The 19,998-nt window shown below is 42.7% G+C and overlaps 2 protein-coding genes across 2 annotated transcripts in view; one reads left to right on the top strand and one right to left on the bottom strand.

Moving 5' to 3' along the window:
- Nptn (neuroplastin) overlaps window positions 1-8,276 on the top strand; it is a 75,046-nt gene extending 66,770 nt beyond the window's left edge. The window contains exons 7-9 of the mRNA XM_048424225.3: window positions 5,916-5,937; window positions 6,691-6,765; window positions 7,266-8,276. Of these exons, the coding sequence (XP_048280182.1) occupies window positions 5,916-5,937; window positions 6,691-6,751 (83 nt within the window). The 3' untranslated portion in view covers window positions 6,752-6,765; window positions 7,266-8,276. The remainder of the gene's footprint in view (window positions 1-5,915; window positions 5,938-6,690; window positions 6,766-7,265) is intronic.
- Window position 8,277: 1 nt separating this feature from the next.
- The window catches only part of Rec114 (REC114 meiotic recombination protein), a 93,468-nt gene continuing 81,747 nt past the window's right edge, over window positions 8,278-19,998 (bottom strand). Inside the window, exons 4-6 of the mRNA XM_048424229.3 lie at window positions 16,882-17,079; window positions 13,590-13,676; window positions 8,278-8,503 (exon numbers count right to left, since the gene is read on the bottom strand). Coding sequence (XP_048280186.2) covers window positions 8,345-8,503; window positions 13,590-13,676; window positions 16,882-17,079 — 444 coding nt within the window. The 3' untranslated portion in view covers window positions 8,278-8,344. The remainder of the gene's footprint in view (window positions 8,504-13,589; window positions 13,677-16,881; window positions 17,080-19,998) is intronic.

A 19,998-nucleotide genomic window follows, 5' to 3' on the forward strand; every position in this document is an offset into this window, starting at 1 on the left:
TCTAGACTGTGTTTAGAAAGCCATTAGAAGAAGCCAGACTTTGGTTCCTTTTGTTGGTCTCTTTGATAAGTCTTCAAGGCTTTCTTCTGGCTTTTCTGTTTTTGTCCCATAGACAAGAACGGTAGGGAGGATGTAGCTTACTCTCTAGGTTTAAGAGAACTAACTGCCAACTCCTTAGCCCTCACTTCAGGGCATGTCCCTCAGCTGGCTCTCAGTTACAAGGAGGTATGATGGAGCAGAACCTCCTAGACCATTATTAGAAAGCATAGGTCTAACAGTGTGGGATATGCTTAAAATTAGGAACGCTTTGGGGAGGTCTTATATATTTGCTTATAGATTTTTTTTTCATTTCTAACCCTGTGAATAGAACAGCAAACTTTTAGAAGCTGTTTTATTTATTTATTCTGACTAGAGGATGCAACCTAAGCACAATGCGGATTTCCCAGGGCAGTGGTGGTACAGGCTACCATCTGCACTTATGGTACAGTGTCCTCCCCCAAAGTTGATGGGTACAAATTGCTAATCAGTAGGACTGCAGTGTGTTGTACTCTCTCCACAATATACCATACCTGTCAGTGGACACCCACGTGAGATCTTGTACTCCCTTGGAGAGAGTATAGCCTCAAAGGCATAGCATGGCTTTAGACTCTGAAAGGACATGTTTGAGAACAACAGCCACTTTTTCTTTTCCTTTCTTCTCAGCAGCTCTAAGTCTCTTGTCTGGACTAAGTAGAGTCTAAGTAGAGTGAATGCTGAGATTGGGAGGAGGTCTTTTGACATTCATCTCTGCAGGAAGACCTGATGGGCTCGCCTCCTGATATACTTTTCATCAGTGAGCTGTATAGAAAAATGGGAGAGACTTGAGCTGGAAGCAGAGGGACCTTTGTCCAGTTCTTTGCAACAAAGGATATCTCCAGTTTCGATTTCTTATTCTGTGAAGTGAACGTGCATTCTTGGGATTTTCATGTGTCCCCGATGCCTTTCTCCAAATTTTTTTTTCTTGTTAAATGTTAGGACTCCCAAGGTAGAGTGCTGTACCTGTATTCAGACCTGAAAATAAGGGAGGGAGAAGGCCACGTACCTTCCACAGTTTACAGCTCAGCTATTTGGGAGTTACATTTCATTCCTAAAAGGGGCCATCATACCCCCAGAATGTTTCAAACATTGCTAATTAGGAGCCTAGGGACTTAGATTAGGTAAGTGTTAGAGCCCAAGAAAGACCTGGAGTTTCCTCAGCACTGGAAGGGGGTGGGATCCCCAAAAGACCAGAGAGTTACTGAATTAGACACAATATTTGCTGTGCCAAATGCCACCTTCTTCAATGAAAAGTTACCTAAGAAAAGGCAAAGGTGGGCTTCAGACCCTGGTTTTTAAATTTAAGACAAGGGTGGCTGCCATTTTCACAGTAGTACACATCGGCTTAGCCTGTGCCCGTCAGAGGTACCAGTCTTATAAGCCACTTGTGTTAATGTTTCTATCCCAGCATGTTTCAGGTTAGATTTTAGAAATGGTTAGTGGTAGTTCTGCATGGAAGCAGCTATCCTCTTAAGAGTCCTTAGGTGGTTAAACTGAAGGGGAGGGTGCGGGGGCTGCAGAGCCAGTCTTCTGACCGGCTTCCTGGATGGAAAATAATAAGCTAAATTTCTATATATAGTGAATGAATTCTACATAAAACAGATGACTGCAGGGTAAGTGCAAAGTAAAACCTCCTTGCACTGGTCTCGGGAGAGTATTATCATGCAAGCAGCTTTTACTTCTTTGTTGTTGGATTGGGTGAAAATCTGGGATTCTGGAATGATTGCAGTGTTCACCATCTCTCCTTTCCCGTCAGCCAGTATGGTCCAGGGTCCATTTTCCATCTCCACTTCCTTGCCCCATTTTCAGCATTCTCAGATTTCTCCCTGCTCCATCTCCTTCAGTTTTTGGCTTTTCTTCTGGAAGAGGGGTGTGTGTTGATATTGAATGAATTTTCCTTATGTTGTGGCCTTTTCTTTGCTAAGTTTCTCCTCAACTTCATCTCAATTCATGAGGATGGCAGACTCACGGATATGCTTTCTTCCCATTTGCTCCTCCCCAAATTTACTTGTAGATAATGTATATATTTTCAGTCTGCTGAGGATAAATGAAGCTCTAGCTGATACAAACTCAGAATGTTTTAGTGATGAAATCTTGCCTATAATTATGTCTGTTAACCTATTTATATGCCACTATGAAAACATGAAGTTTTTGTAGGTCCGGTGTGCTTTTTCTTTACCAGATAGGCAGTTTATTACCAGCATCTGTGGTTGATTTGAGCTTCAGTGAGCTCCTAAAAAGGAACTCATGTATTTATATTTTCAGTAGTCTGTTGTTATTGGTAACTTTCCTCCTGAAGTAGAAAAGCATTCAGTGAACAGTGTAACAATATAGATAAGAACACAGATACAGAATCTACTTAGAAAAGCATGCGTCTGTTTAGATTTCTCACACTGAAAATGTATATAGTTGAGGTTAACTGCTTTCTTTGAAAGCAGCTTTGATCCTTTTATCTTCTGAGTACTCAGATCATTTCACAGAGGAAATCAGTCCTTTAGTCCCATTAGATCTTTTTGAGAACCAGTGCCACATAAGTTATCTCATAGGTAGGTAATTTACACATGCACTTTCACTAAGTGTTTTTGGTGACAAGTCACTACTAGAGTCCAGTCAGCTTACCTTTCACTGAGTACTCGTAGAGTGTGGAGTAGTGCGCTCTTCCTTCTGTTATAGCTGGGCTCCTTCTTGGAACCACATTTGTGCTAGTCACTTCTGACTCAGCTCAGGGTGCAGCTAGTATGCCCCTCCCAGGATTCCTTCTACCCGTTGGGAGAGTCTGCGGTGAACCTGTTCAGTCTTGGGGCCTTCAGTTCTACTTGATATTTTGGTGCCCTCTCAGGCATTGAGTTAAAAGAATTGATTTAAGAAAGAAAATACTAGCATCAGAAAATCGTCTATTTTTTCACAGAGGGGTAATTTTGTAATTTGGTCAAAAAGACTCTTTTTGAAGTTACTGGTGGAGAAAGTACTAGCACGTTTGAGGGGCAGAGGAGGGAGAGCACCATTTTGTAACTGTGATCTGAGTTCTTTTAGACACAATGGACTGAAGCATTGTTCTGATAGTAAAAAATATATTAGTTGATCAAAGCTTTGGTGGCATATTGATCCACGGCAGTACATGCTGAAAGCCTAGCACCTAGGAGGTGGAAGCAGGACCCTAAGTTTAAGGTAACCCTCTTCCATGCAGGGAGTTAGGCCAGTGTGTGGGATATAAGATCCTATTACCCCACACCACAAAAAAAGGGAACACACACACACACACCACCCACATTGAGGTGATTGAAGTGGCATAGGGACTTTGACCAGAATCAGCTCTTGGTTGTTTTGAATCTAAAATCATCACTTTATGTTGTTTAGTGGGTGCAATATGTTAATTATTGCATCTCAGAGTGCCCTCCCTAGATAATGAGGTGTGTCAAGGTGGGGAACCTTGAGGGCAGCCATAGAAGTGAGGAAAGCTCATGCAGACAAATCAGTATGTGCACCACTCCATCAGGAGCTTCACACTCATCAGATGGATTCCAGAAGCATCTTGTTTCATTCTTCCTCAGTCCTTTCCTCTCATCTAGCCAGTGGCCTTGAATAATACCCAGGTGGAGAGAACAGTCTTTGTTTAAGGTGGCTTTGACCTGAGGGTTTGGGGGTATGTTGATATTTGTCGGTTACTGTGACTTCTTTTTTTTCCCCCTTCAATTGCATCAAACCCTTAAAACATGGTGGTAAGTGAGCGATATGCATGCTTTTGGAGTTTGTTTAATCTCCGCTTCAGTCTATACAATGCACAGTTCATAACGTTAACACTTTTCTTCAAGTTTACTTCATTCACTTTCACAACTAATTTGGATTTTTAGTTTGCTGTTTAGTCCTCATTTACTTTATTTTGTGCCTTTCTCTGTAGCTCTGTTCTCTCCTGACCTTCCTGTGGAGGTCAAGTTGTTCTTTTGTCTGGCCTGTATGGGAGAGTGATGCTGCAGGTAGTGGCTCAGCACAGGACCGTGTGGGGGGGGGGGCGTGTCCTCTTCTTTGTGGTGTCCAAGTGGATTTGGGAATGAAAGGGGTCCCTAGGATTTAGACACGGTGTGACTCACAGCTGCTCCCACTGTCAGGCATGGCAGCTACACCAGAGACACTGTTGCTCACGTACTCACATGCAAACCCTTGCATGTGGCCAGCTTGTTAGGTTCGAAAGTGACAATTAGACACCAGGGTACACTCCCATGCCAAAAGAAAGAACTGTAGTGTGAAGTACGCTTGAGTTGTTTAGTGTCCTGCTAGGAAAAGACTGGCCTTGCTATTTTGATTTCCCTCTCTCCTGGTTCTTAAAGTTGGGAGTAGATTTGGCTGTCTTGCATTAGAATTTTGTATTTTGGGGTGCACACTAAAATTAATCTGTTTGTTCCTATGTCTTTCCTTTAAATTCCCAAGGTGCTTAGCTTCTAGCATGTTATCTGATTGGCTGAGCAGTAGGCTGTGGAGAAGGGAGGGTTCAGGCTGGGCTTGTGTGTCTTAGTACCTGGTATGTCCTTGTATCTTTCCACTGCATACACAGCAAACAGATGTCTTGGGTGTCCTGAGTCCTAGTTTGTTCTCTGTACCTGTTTTAATAACACTGTTAGTCGTGACTCCTGTGGACACTGGTATGTTGCTAGCCTATTGTTTGCTGATGAGTCATTGGTTTGTGGTTAGTTTATTTATTTATTTATTTTAAACCTGTTTTGCTCCAGTCACTGTGTGCTGGCGGTGGCTTTGCCTCTCCGTTGCCTGAAAGGAACAGGTGGAGCAATGTCTCTCTGACAGACATTACTCCTGACATGTGCTCCTGCAGATGCCTACACCAAGATTGTAATCTCCATAACTGCTTCATGTGCACCAAGCCCCCTTGTGGAATCCTGCTGAGTTTTTCTAGATGCCTTCAGGGAAAGCACCCAACTGTTTGTTGTACAGAGGGTGCTTAAAAAGTGTTCTCCTCATTGTGGGTTTTTAAATAACTTTTTTTGATTTTTAAAACATTTTCTCAACGTATGAATATCTACTAAGAGGAGACCAAGTTGTCAGAATTATGAAGTGTTAATAAGCTTCTAAATGCAAATAACAAAAACTTAAATTAAAAATATCTCATGACTTTTCTTGTTTTGGCCAGGGCACAATAATGAACCCATCTTTTTGTGTATAGTTTTTTTAGAGGGGTGTCACTGTTCAGCTCTCCCTATGATGTCACAGAACATCCTCTGCTTCTCATATGTCTCTTGCTGGCCCAGTTGAGAATGGGTAGCCAAGGATTAGGTTGAACTATTATGACTTCATCTTCCTCAGTCTCATGCTTCAGATCAGTGACCTTATAAAGATTGTAAAACAGCAGTAAAAAACAGTGCCCTCTGGGAAACATCTGAGGATGTGTGATTAAATGTATAGACTGTACACATCCATTTACATTGAAGAACCGCATACATTCTCCACAAGAAAACAAACAGCAGGATTTTACAACTGAAATGTTGGTTTGTCTTCTCATCTATTTATGAGTGAACCACTGGAACTTGGGGACAAGATGAGTACAATGATATTGCAGCCTATCTGTCCGCTACAGTTGCAGTTTTTCATGACGAGCATTCAAAGTGTTAACTAAAACCATTGAAAGAACATATCTGCCATTAAAACTGAACCTAGAAATAACTTCATGAGTGTTTCGCACCTCCAGATGGAATGGCCTTTAATAAATGCTATGAATAGCCATGTTTGCCACTTGCAGTTTACTGTCCTGTTCATTCTATGCAGTCTCTAATGGTTTTCTCCTTTCTTCTCTTACATCTCATGGATTATTAAAAAATGAACACTTCATATAGATGATGAACCAGCTGGGCCAATGTGAGTACTTCATTGGATATGATTGTATAGTTTGATTGAATTGTGTTGTTTACAGTTTAGTCAAAAGGAATACTAAAGACTGTAAGAGAAGGCAATTCCCTTACAATGTACACATTTTAAGCCTGACATAATTCTTACTGGTGACCTTTGGCTCCTAGGCCAGGTCTTGTTTTCAGCCACACATGTGAATAGTATGCAAAAGGAGTTGAAAAAAGCTTATGTATTCAACATGCTTAAATTGATAATATAGGAGAAGTAAACAGTATAACCAAGTCAACTTCACACTGGACTGTAGAATTAGATAAACTGCTGTCTAGTTCCATTAATAATTGCTGACAAGAGAGACAGAGCTGTAGCATAGAATGAGTCCAAGGCTACCTAGAGTTTGGAGATAAGAAAAGCCCGAAGGGCAGTTGGTGGGTTAATGGCCAAAGGGCTCAGCATGGCTAGTTGCTGGTCATTTGTTATCATTTAAGAAATTAAGTGTTCAAAGGAGTCAGTCAGTCTCAGTTTTCTAAGTAACTATAGTTTAGAAATCTAAGGGAAAGGTTACCTGTGTGTTGTCTGCCTTGGGAGTCTGAAGGATCTATTCATTGAAAGTAGGAGATAAGGAATGTTGTTTTGCACAAATTAGAAGTAGAGTTTGCTGCTACACCAGGGATGGAAGGAAGTGAAGAGTCTCAGTTTCCATGTGTTGCATTTTTCAAACAATATGACTAGTTGAACTCACACAGTGTAATTTTTCCTCCAAAGGAAAACCAACTCTACCAACAATCACAAAGATAAAAACTTGCGCCAGAGAAACACAAATTAAGTACTACTTATAATGTAAGTATGAACTTCTTTAGAGATTTAAAAGTTCTATTCAAATGAACTGTGCCTCTGCTCAGCTTGCTACGAATTCTTCAATAGTTGGTGTTTATATGGTAAGACCTTAGTAATTTCAGAATAGCTGACACTGATGGAGCAAGTTCTTCCTGTTCACTGCAGTGTATAGAAAGAAATGTACTTCAGCTCTGTTGACCCACATATTTATATATTGGGTTCATTTCACAATAAATACCTTGCATTGCAGTTTACTTAAATATTTTTAAAAATAAATAGTTACCTTCTTAGGTAGATTATCCCCAAAGGCCAGTTAATACCACATGTGATCTCTGCTGAAGTCAAGACAGAGATGGTGGCCATAACGCAGCATGCTTACACACATGGAGATCAGAATTTCATACCACATCCCTGAGCATGCTGTTTGAATGAAAGCTTTGTTTGACGTAGCTGTGAGTGACAGTGCATGTTCTCTTACTGTTTAAATGTTTCTCTCATTACAGCTCTTTAGGTTTCTGAAAACGGTGGCAACATGACCTGCTAAATTTTCTGCTTGGACCTCTTTGGTCTCTCCCTTTCAAGTGAGCAACACCACAATGACCGTCTAAAGCATGCCTTATTTAGCCTCTCCTATAAGGGTGACCTAGCCAGGTACATTTTAAACAATGCTTCAGTGTAGAAGGTGTAAACTATTTTGGGCTTGATGTGCTGTGAATGTTGCTTCCCCCTCCCTTTGTTAAAATATTTAAATAGAAGTGGAAAAGGTCCTCTGAGGATCATGCATGCGCCATTTTTTACTTACGCAGCTGTTAAATTGGCAAAGCTCTTAAATGCACTGCTGCCATCTAGTGATCATTTTGTAAAGTACAGCAAGACCTACAGATATATACAGTATATAAATATATATATATATTTATATTTTTGGGGTGGGAAAAATCCAAAATAAAGTAAACGCTTGTTTCATTTTTAAGCTGCTGATACTCATTCCTTATTGTCTGTTGTCAGATGAGGAAGCTGCAGTTCTGGTACATAAGATGAGAGTGTAAACTTAAGTCTGTCATTCTAAGGGCTTACCCTATAACTTTTAAGAACCTGGAACAGTCCACTGAACGGCTATAATGAATTGCAGTATATATGTTCGATTGCTTTCTAAGTGACTACTTTTCTTTTGTCAAATCATGTAAATTCTGAAATCTTTTTGCACTGATGTGTTGAACCTTATTCTTGTACATTCGATCAAGGCAACTTTTATAATTTCCCTTTTGTTTTCAATGACCCTGAAATGTTAATAGCATGGTGATATTCTATGCAACTCTAGTTATACTTTTTGGTTTGACACTGTATTTTTCACATTGATTTAATGATTGGTGATAGATTTTATAACCTGACTGGGTTCTCATGCGGTACTAACTGTAGATGCATGTACTTGTGTTCTGTATAATTATTGAAGTGCAATGGTGTACAAAAAAAAGTGGATTCACCTGTTTTTAACAATAAAACATTGATAAAAGGTGCTTGGATTAATACTCTTTATTCAAATGCCTCCAGTTCCTTAATTGCATATGTGTAGGGCTTTAGTTTTTCAACTCTGTGTGATCTTTTTAAGTTTCTTTTCCACCTCTTCCACAAATGCTGGAAAGTTTTGGTCCATGAGGCATAAGCGTAGAAAGGGACCCAACTCTTCTGCTCCCCAGGAAGATTGTTCATAGGCTTGGGGCAGCTTCTCCGATGCCAGAATCATCTGCAGGAGTACCAAGAGAGGGTGGGATTGACTGCAGGCAGGAACACTATCCCAGGTGACATTAACACACACAGGAAACAGTGCAAAATACATAAAAAACTAAAATGCTACTGGCTTTACAGAAGTACTTCTCTACACTTAGGTTTTATATTTATAATTTTGTGTTTACGTTTTCTTCCTCCATTCCTTTGGCATGCTTGTATTTTTCTTCTGCTTCTTGTCCTCCCCATACCCCCACCCCCCAAAAACAAACCAGACTTTCACTGTATCGCCCAGGCTAGTCTCAAATCCATGGTCCCACTTCTGTGTCCCAAATGCCTGGATTATAGGCAGTTACTGCTTACTGTGCCCAGCTCTACATTTTCTGGATAGCCACTAAAAGTGAGATAAATTCGAATCCTTAAGATGTGTTGGTGTATCTATAAAGTTGAGATCCAGGTAACAAACACTATGCTACTAACACTCTTCATGTGGAAGTTGGGTTCCGAACGGAAGAAATGGGCGTCTACCTGGGGATATAGCTTAGTGGTAGAATACTTGCATATCATGGATAAAGTGCAGAGTTTGATCCTTGGCGTCACTAACAAAAGCAGGGTTGGGGGAGGTGGTCATTGTAAAGTGACCACCCAAAGGACAAAAGTCATGCACATTTTTTTTTCTTGTTAGTGGCCATCCGTAATTTGACAGACACAGGCAACCTCTCTCACAATCAAAATACAGGATGTTTTATGTCCTAAAAAATCTGTTGCGATGTTGATTGTTGTCAAACGGTTAAGGCTGGATAACTATGAATCTCTTCTCCAGCCTTCACGTTGCCTTTTCAAAAATGTCATATTCTGTACAATAAATTAGTGCAAAACAGTCCCTTTTTAATGAGTCTCGGTTCCTTGATTTCTCGTCTTGACAGTGGAATAAAATTAGTATGTGTTCAGTGGAACTTGCACTTCCGCATTTGTCCTTTCCTTGGGCAGCATTGTGTCTCTCTGGTGACGCGGGCAGCATGGTGAGCTCTGGCTTCCTGTCCCGGGCATGAGGGCATGAAGGTCAGCAGCCTGTACTCCACACTTACGTTGCTGAACTACGTTGCTGAGCTATAATGTTCCAGAGTTAGGCATTCAAAACACTTTAACGTATTTCATCTTAGAATGACTTGATAGAGATTCAGTCACACTGTAAGCTGAGGAACATCTGTACTTTTGGCTTTTTTTTTAATATTTATTATTTATTATGTATACAATATTCTGTCTACACGTATGCCTGGAGGCCAGAAGAGGGCACCAGACCTCATTACAGATGATTGCTGGGAATTGAACTCAGGACCTTTGGAAGAGCAGCCAGTGCTCTTAACCGCTGAGCCATCTCTCCAGTCCCTACTTTAGGCTTCTTTCATTTAATAAGGGTTAATGTTAAGTGTGATTCATTCCTTTTTTTGAAATTAAGTATTCAGCTGTGCAGATGTACTACAATTAACTCCTTCAGTTGGCCTGATTGTTTTGCTTTTTGTTGTTATAAACATTTAGAAGATTTGTTTGAGATGGATCTCACCATGTGGTCTAAACAGTTTGACTCACAACCCTCCTGTGTTCAAAGTACTGGGATTGCAGGCACGTGTTACTATTCCTCTTTAAATTCAGAGTTTCATTTATTAAAGTGGCAGATAGATACCTAGGGGTGGCATGGCTGGGTCATATAAAAGTATATCTGACTCATGACGAACTGCCAGGGGCCATATCAGTTTGCACTTAGAAGTCCAGCACTTGGTACTGCACTTTTTCTTTGTATTGTGACTGTAAAAATGCAGGGGCATGCAGGGCAGTGGTGGTGCATGCCTTTAATCCCAGCACTCAGAAGGAAGAGGTAGGTGGATCTCTGAGTTCAAGGTCAGTTTGGTCTATAGTGTGTGTTCCTGGACAGGCTCCAAAGCTACACAGAGAAACCCTGTCTTGAGAAACGAAAAAGAAAAGAAAAAGAAAAAAAAAATACAGGGGCACACATACCACAATGTATAGCTAGAGATCAGAGACGGCTTTTAGTAGTCAGTTCTCCCCTGCCACCCTTGTTGAGACAGGGTCTCTCTTGTTCTTGGCCTTGGAGCCTCAAGACATTATTTTATCTATGCTTCCCATCTTGCCCTAGGAGCACTGGGATTTGAGAATTCCCTGGACTGAATTTGAATTATCAGGCTTGCCTGGCAACTCACTGAGCCATCTTGCTGGCCCTGTGAGTTTGTTTTTAATTTTAGCCTTTCTAACAAACATGCCGGGCTGTCTCATTATAGTTTTAATTTGCATTTCCCTGATCAGAAGTAATACTGAGCATCAATTCATGTGCTTATTGGATATTCATGTGGCTTTGGGTAACATGCAGCATTTTAAAACCAATTAAGGAGTGGGGGAGATGAGCTCAGTTGGTAAGGTGCCAGAATCCATGTGAAGAAAAGTAGTGTGGTATACTTGCAGTCCTGGCACTGGGACTGATTGTATGGCTTTTTGTTTAAAAGGTCTCAAGTATCACAGAGTGCTATGTTGCCAAAGGTGATCTTGAACTCCTGGTCCTCCTGCTTCTACCTCTTGAGTACTGGGGTTACAGGCAAATGGATAGAACCGAGCGCATCACCAACCCTGAAAACTAATTCATAAATTACTAGCATTTAAATATTAGAGTTCAAACTGAAGTCTGAATCTGCTTGACAATTTGAAAGATGTGTCCTCTCTTGACCAGCATGGAGTCAGTGAGTCTTAGCTCTGTTGCAATCCACTCACTTTCGGTTCTTTGGCTCCTGTGTCTGGCAGGTTCCTCACACTATGGCTGTCAGGTAGACAATTCCTGTTAGAAAGATAGCTCCCTTTCTGTGGTGCAGTGCCTGTGTGCAAGAGTATTTCTCTAAACAACACGTATCAATAACACAAAATTACCTTTCTAAACTTAAATTAGGTTTGCAGAGTCTACCTAAAGAAATTAAAGAGGGGCTGGAGAAATGGCTCAGCGGTTAAGAGCACTGACTGCTCTTCCGGAGGACCCGGGTTCAATTCCTAGCACCCACATGGCAGCTCACAACTGTCTGAAAATCCAGTTCCAGGGGATCTGACACCTTCACACCAATGCACATAAAATAAATAAATCATAAAAAAGTTTAAAAAAAGAAATTAAAGAGAAAACCAAAATATGCCATCCTGTTCTCCATTGAGAGCCACTGTTAACATGCAGCAGTGTATATACTTTCAAATTTAGTATATTAAAAAATGGAATAATGATATTTCATAGCTTTAAGGAAAAAAATCAGTGTGCTGTGAATATTTCTTTATGCCAGTCACAGGACTTGATATCAATTTGATTTACTTGTTAAGGAGGTTGCCATGACATACATATGGAGGTCAGAAGACAGTTTGCTGAATTCAGGTCTTGTCTTCTACCTCATGGGTCCCAGGAATCAAAATGAGGTCACCAGGCATAGAGACAAAACACCTTTAGCCACTGAGCCACTTGCTGGCCCTGATCACAGTTATATGTGTAGTAATACTGCACGTTAACCACTTAGGGTGGTGAGCATTTATGTTGATGCCATTCTTAATTGTAAATAGTATTATGATAAACATTTTATATCCATTTTTTTACAGCTGAAATACTAAACTTGGTTTATATTAACTGGCTTCCGAGAAGTTTGTCCAACTTTGTATTCACAGGATGACCTGCCCAAAAGGTCAGAGCAAACTTGTGCTGTTCCTGGTCTTGTCAGTGTTGTGTGAGTCAGCTGCTGGGTCACCGCTGACACCATTGACAGCTGTGTTCTTCTCTTTGAAGAGCGCAGCACCTTACCCTGATCAGTCACTCCCCAGAACAAAGAGAACAAGAGTCTGCCTACTATTGGGCAGAGTTTTTTACTCTTTTATATATTTTCTGGGTCATTAAGGACAAGAATTTTGTCTTTTTTCTCTCTTCTGTGGGTGCAGGTTGAGGAGTGAACCCAGGCTCTCTTACATGATAAGCATTTGCTTTCCTGCTGCCTTCTCTCAAGTTCTTTATCTGTAACTTTCCCATGTAACTTTCCCATTTACTTTAGTGGTAAGCCAGACAGACACCTTCCCCAGCGACACACAAGTCTCTATTTTTTTTTTATGTACCACTATTTACACAGTCTAATAGATGCTATTTAAATGAAAAGACTCCTCATCCTTGCTTATTGATGAATATGCTGGGTCTGTGGAAAGCATGAACTGGCACAAGCCCTTGCCTGGTATAGCCAGGATATAGTGAAACAAAAAAATCCTCAGGGGACAGCCAACAGCTACAATTGTGAACGGAGTAACATGGCCAGGAGCTGTCTGCAAGGAGATCTAAGGGGTGACATGATTGAGAAAGTCAGCAGGCCAGAGATTCTGAAGGGCCCTGCAATAGTTTTTAAAGGGCTGGGTAGGCTCCTTGGGCTCAGGCAGACTTACCAAGCTCACCATGTAGCCAGTGAAACTTGTTTATGAGCATGGTCCACGGATTTAAAGAATTGGTAGGAGATGTGGATCTGCAGGCATGGCACCTTATATACCAGTTTTTATCCTCCTGTGTCCTTGGTACTGAGGTGTTCATGTTAAATGTTCTGGAAATGGTTCCAGGGCCATCTTTACGAGAGCCGAGAAAAACAGCAATAGGGATTTTTTTTTTTTAATGCCTTCCTCCTACTTTCTAACACTCCTTAGTTGAGACTGTAGCACTGAAAGTTGGCTCTGCAGGAATTATACAGTCCAGATTTGGTTTTGGTATTTGTTTTACAGTCGTTTACAATCTTAATTCCAAAATTAAACTGATTTATCCGTTTGGGGAGGTGGTGATTTAAGTTCTTTATAGCACAGTAAACCATTAGTCTCCTTCACTTCCACAGGTAGGCAGGCAGGCAGGCAGGCAGGCAGGCTGGGAGGCGGTCTACACATGCCATCCTGTGTGAGGGCAGGGTAAATGGTAGTAACCTGTCCCTTTACCGTCTGTTCAATAACACTTTAGGTTTCTTTTCTATAGCAAGGGAAAGAAGTGACAAATACAAATACAAATTCTTGCGGATTACCACTTTTAGGGACAGAACCCGGCACAAGAGTACCTGAGCTAGATGCATCACCGAAGTCCTTCCCTCCAGAGCTCCAGTGCCAGCTGCCACATGCACCTGCTGCTCGAGATTCACAGAGGGCTGCAGAGAAACATGCAGTTAGAGGAGGGGTCAGAGGTTTGCTTAGTGGTGGTGCACTCGAGTCCTCAGCTCCAAGGGTTTGGGGACAGACAAACATATAAAGAGACATAGCTGTTACTGACACCAGGGACGACAGTCCTGGCGAGGCCTTACTTGTTCCAGCACAGCACAGGGACTAACACTATCTACCTAGTGGTCTCGGGCTGATGGGCAGCTAGGGCCCTGTTAGCCACCATAGCGTACTGCTGTCCAGAAGACCCATGCATGGCTCAGGACTGTCACCCAAGAAAGCAGGAGTACTGTGTGCTGCCCTGTCCTTATGTACACTGTGTGTGTATGGAACCCCTAAGGTTCACATGAATCACAGAAATGCAAAACAGGGAAACCCTGTCTATGCTGAGACAACATTTTATTTAATAAAAGTACATTTTAAGAATCTTCTTTTGAACATTATGCAGTTTTGACTTTTTTCATTAAATAAAATTCCTTAGATAGTTCTAGCAACTGTTTGTTTCTACTTTATCCCAGGCACTGAGTGATACAGGATGGGCAGGATGAACAGGACAGAGGTCTAGCCTGGTAAGAGCTAAGCAGAAGTGTGCTAAGCCCGTGTGTCACCTTTGCCCAGGAGTTTATCTAGCACATCCACGGGCCTGGCCATGCTCTGGGAACCTGTAGCTACATTGCTAATCTCGAGGACAAGAGTGTTCCTGCGGTGGGTGGGAACAGAGAAAGAAAAAAAGTTGTTCTCTGAGGGTGCTTCTTGTCCATCAGAAACATGTCTGCTAGAAGCAGAGGTTGCTCAGCCTGCCCTCTGTCCTGTGTGGAAGCTGACTTGCCAGTCGGTTACAGAAAACCAGACTTGGAAGGACCCTGCCCTCCACAAGTAGGAATGTACACACAATGAGAACTAGTGGATACCAAAGTCAAAACGAGGAAAGGCCAAGGCGGTGTGGGATGTGGGCTGGGAATGGAACGGGACTATATAGTCAGCAGCCCTTAGGTGAGCTGGGTTCACATGTTCTTTCTACAGTTTCTTGGTATTCAGTAACCCTCCGTCTCGGCTGTCAGTGCTTTCCTAGGACACCAATCATTTCAGCTCACATGGTGCTGCCCCAGTGAGAAAGTGGTCAGCCAAAATACCATCCTCTGACAGTGAACAGCTGCTGAGGGTGGCCAGACTCCTGAGTCTGGTGGACTCTTGACTCAGGTGGTCCATCTCACCAGCAGAGGAGAGAAGGCCTTGTGCACACAGTAACAGACCTCATCCTCTCTGTGCTCACTAAGAAAAAGTCATAAGAACTTCTTACCACCCTCCTCCTGCTGCCTCCGCTCCCGACCCAACTCTCTCCTGTGGTGGGGTGGGTTGCCTCAAGAGCCTCTGGGTTGAGAAACACCTGGTGAGGCCACAATTAACAAAATTACAAGGCTGAGGAAAAGGAAAAACTAAAACATAAGCCAAGAAATGAGTCAAGAACTTTAAATAGAAAAGAATAGAATTATCCCTGTCTGCAAAGAAGGGAATAAGTACTTTAGACTAAAAAGACATGGTATTGGTAGATGATCCACCCGAATGCAGTGGTGATCCGAACTTGGCCATGCCTCAACTTTTAAGGTAGACTAAGCATTTATGTAGATTTGCATGCCAGAAGTTGCAGGTCAACTTGGGAAACGTTTGGTCTAAGGATTGCTCTAGGCTGTGCTCCTGCTCAGTGGCTTTGCTGTGCCTTCTCTCTGCCGCTGCAGTGTCTGCTGTTCCTTCTGGGTTCTGGGGGTTCTGATCTCTGCTCACTGGCAGAAGGCAGAGCTGAGAAGGAGCTGTGCTGGCAGCAGGGTTGTGATGGACAGTGTGGGTTTTGTTTTGTTTACCAAGGACTGTTCAGTGTTGCCAGCATTTCTCGTTCCCCATGGCACAGAGGACATTCATGGCTTGCATGACATTACACAGCTACCACAAAGCCGGACTAGAACTCTAACCCAGATCTGTTCAGATACCAGAGCTTATGGCCTTTGCATAACATCAGGATGTTTCAACTATCCAGAACACCAAATTATGGATGAAATGAGTCCCTGGAAATAGACTCAGCACTTTCAGGCTGTTTCTACCTCAACAGTCTGGGCCCAGTCTTTACGGTCAGCACACTGGAGCCTTCATCTGCTGCCCAGCTCAGGGCCACAGTCTGCACGTGTTCCCACGTGGTACAGCCATAACTTGCCTTACACAGGCGGCACACACTGGACCACAGCAGTGAACCTGAAATGCCCAACAGCACAGCCACGCCTCTGTTTTGCATTGGATAGCTCACTCTCAGCTATTAGAATCTTCAGCCAACAACACCTGACTTCCCGTGCTGACACATTCTGTCACTTGTTCATAAAGGATAAATCATGTTCACTTAGGCTCACAAACGTCTTTTGGGTCAGGAAGGCCTGACACACCTGTGTGGTAGACACAAGTTTTCCAAGATTCTAACTTTAACTTAGATTTTAGGCCCAGCACAACTGGATCACAGGAAGAAGGGCAGATCCTAAAACCAAAACCATGACCTTCTGTTATTGTCAGAAGTAGTGTCCATTGTTATCTGGACATTGTTAGCTTCCATTTGAAATGCTCCCTGAAAGCTGCCCTGCTATGGGTGCCCAGGGCTCTGGAGAGCATGTGATGTGAAGGCAGAGGCAGTCTGTCTGCCAGTGACAAGTGTCTCATTCAGGTGCCTTTCAGAAACAACCAGCACTTGCCACTTCTTACTTAGCATGCTTTGTGAAGGAAGTGGGTAGAAGCTGGCAGTAGCGTCAGAGCCTGACTCACAAGTCATTTGGTCTGGCCAAAACGGACAGTAAAAGTAGTAGATAATGTTTTCCTGTGATGAAAATCGTTTTGACCTTGAGGGCCCAGGGATCAGGCTTTGAGAACCCTGGTTCTGTGATGACACTGGAATACAGCTAGGGCTCCCTGTCTCGTCTTCATGTTTAGGCAGCTAATTTGAAAGTATGAACCTTGAATTTAAAAGATCATGCAACATTAGATATTTTTAAACAATTATTTGTGTGCGTGTATATGAATAAGGAGACTAGGAGGGCATACTGGATCACCCAGAGCGGTGTTCGAGGTGACTGTGAGTGGCCTGGGGTCCTGACCGTTCACCTGGGTCCCCACCGTGCATTACATCATCAGGCTTGTGTGTAGTCACACAGCAGCACTCACCCCCTGCTGCAGTGGGTCCTTCCCTTGGCTTTCGCCTGCCCCCAGTGGCCCTGGGCTCTGCTGAAGCTGCTGGACCATGCTGTCAGGTGCCTGAACGGTGACATACTGTGCCAGGGTCTGCACACAGCTGCAGCAGCGCTCCAGCGCCTCTTCCTGCGACTCTCCACTGAACTGCACGCGAAACATGCGGCTCTTGCTCTGTGGGAAATCAAATGCCATCACTGAGTACTGTCTGCTGTGGGGTAAACACTTCTGGTAAAGGCTCTCTTGCTTGTTGGAGCAAGTACAGAGAATCCAGGAACATGTTCCTATGCCTTTTTAGAAGCCTTTCTTAATGCTGGAATGCATTTCCCTTAGGCAACTGACACTAGCAAACTCGATGGTCACTCTACTGACTGAGTGGTAGGCCGGTGTTTTATCTTGCTTTCAATACAGATTTTACATCTGATTATTTTTAAATTTTTAATACATTTTTAGGTTAGCACACAAAATAGTAAGTTTCACAGCATCAAATTCCTTAAATAGAAATATCTGAAAACAATATATGACAGCGCTGGTTCAACAAAAGGTTTCTGAATAGAAAGGGAAGAGCAGGCAGGGCTGGGCGATGGCTCTGTGAATGGCATGCATGCCATGCAAACCCAAGGAGCTGCACTGGATCCCAGCACTATGTCACAGCCAGGCCTTGCAGTTCTGCCTGCAATCCCTGCCCTGGCGAGTGGAGGATGTACGCTCCCAGGGTCTCAGTGGCCAGACAGCCTAACTGAAATTGTAAACTCTGAGTTCAATGAGAACCTGCCTCAAAAAATAAGGTGGAGGGACTGAGAAGACTGAGTGCTGACCTCAGTGAACATCCTATGTACATGAACATGTATGCAGGAGGGACAGGAAAGGAAGCTGGCTGTCGTTATATGAGATAGTGAACGTAAACATCCCGGGGAGTAGGGCACAGGCAGAAGCTCAAAGTTTGTGCACCTTATTAATAATCTCTAGTGCCCTTTATCCTAGGACACCTGACCGCTACATAAGTCACACAGGGGAAATGCCTTACATCCCCTGAGTTACAGCCTCAGGCAAGCTGACACATGGGACAAACCACAAACAAATGAACAAATCCCCCTGCCCCAAACCTAGATGTGGCAGTTCATCAGATTTACTTCATTATAAGTTTAAGAACAGACCTGGGTTGTAGTAACATAAAACCATTAGTAACAGTTTCCTTCTCCTGGTAGAATTCTGTCTAGGTGAGTCTACCTACATGATGTTCCCAGGAAGCAGAAAAGAAAGCACATGCTGAGATCAGCATGCACACCAGCCTTTTCACTATATGTAAATATGTAAACCACATGTTAGTGTGAAAACATTTCTGACCTCAGCAAAATTCTAAAAGTTCCTATAAGTAACTTGTTGCTTTCCCTGGATCAATTTATTCTGTTTAAATAAAACTAATCAAAACAGAGCTAAAGTCTTGGACTCAGGGGAGTGTGCAGCGTGCCCCACCCCCACCCCCTCTTCTCTCCTTATTTCCATTTACTTTCCGAGTGCGAGTTAACTGCCGTCACTCGCGTGGACAGCCCTGTGTACCTGGGTCTGTTAGGAGACGTCTCAGAGCTCACAACACATAGGTGGTATTTCGTGCATATTTTAAACGACAGTGCTGTAGCCTGATTTTCTAATCAATGGTGTATAAAATAGAAGTATAGCTCATTACTTGTAAAAGCTGAAGCATGTCCCTTTAGTTAACTGGCCTCCTACTGACAGATATTCAGGTTACTGCAGCCTTTCCCCTCACAAACCACAGACATACTTTAGAATCTGAAAGCATCTCTGCACTAGAAATGGCTCAGTGCAGACTGGCCTGTGTGCCCATTCCCGTACATCCCAGCGCTGTGTTTATTCATTTTCATCACATACGAGCTAAACAGATCCTCAGACTTGCATTTCTCTGGTTATAGCTGAGCTTGAAGACTTTTCTTAAGCTACCTGGTTAATTTGTATTTTTCTTTTGTGTGTGCTTATTACTGCCTTTAGCCTTTGAGTCTCTGGGTGAATAATTCCCAGATTATCAGGTCATTAGCAGCAGCCTTCCGCGAGGAAAGGAAATGGTGTGTGAGCCAGTGGGTTTCTCACTTGGTTGTTTTGGACTCATCCTACTCCAGGTGCTGTAGGAAGTTATCTGTGCGCTCCTTTACCCTTTAGAGTCACGGGCACCAAAACCCAGAACTTGGTTACATCAAGTGACAAGACACATTAAGTGAACAGGTACAAACCCTCCAGCGCTTGTGACTGGGTGGAACACATGCAGGAAACAGTTTAGACAGCTAGGACTTCCTTAGAGGAAAGGCCTCTGACATCTGTGGCTGCCTTTCCCATCTATGAAATCCTCAGGAGGAATCCAAGCTTAACTGTCTGGAGCCAGAAACGCACCTTGGTGTGTCCAAACCCAAGCCAAAAGCAGCACACACCCAGGATATGGGAAAGACAACACGTTTCTATTAATCTGTGTAGCACCATGTGGCTGTGGCTTACCAGGCAAAGTTCCGATATCTGTCTCTTCTGGCAGCTACATGACGCCTCACTGACTCCACCTTCTTTCTCCCAGCATTCAGTTTAGTCTTCTCACCTAGCTCTACTCTGCCCTATCACAGGTCAAAGCATCTTCTTTATTCATTAACCAATAAAAGCAACACATATACAGAAGGACTTCCCACATCAATTATATGTTCAGTGGATGCTAACAAACTGGTTTTCATGGTTTTTTTGTTTGTTTGTTTTCTTTTGTTTCAGTTTTTGGTTTTTCGAGACAGGGTTTCTCTGTAGCTTTGGAGCCTATCCTTGAACTCACTCTGCAGACCAACCAAGTTTTCCTTGAACTCATAGAGATCTCTTGTCTCTGCCTCCCGAGTGCTGGTATTAAAGGTATGTGCAGCCACCACCCAGTTTTTCATGGTTATTTTTTAAGGGGCATCATCTAGGTGATGAATTTGTGTGTTTCTTTCATGAGGATAATCCTTCATGTTTAATACAAGTAGCAAACAAATAAAAAGGAATTTTAACTTTTAAAGATTTACTTGCATTATATATTTATGTGTATATGTGTGTGGGTGGCCACAGGTT

This window comes from Myodes glareolus, chromosome 4 (assembly GCF_982192425.1).
Source record: "Myodes glareolus chromosome 4, mMyoGla1.1, whole genome shotgun sequence".
In the NCBI taxonomy this organism is placed as follows: Eukaryota; Metazoa; Chordata; class Mammalia; order Rodentia; family Cricetidae; genus Myodes; species Myodes glareolus.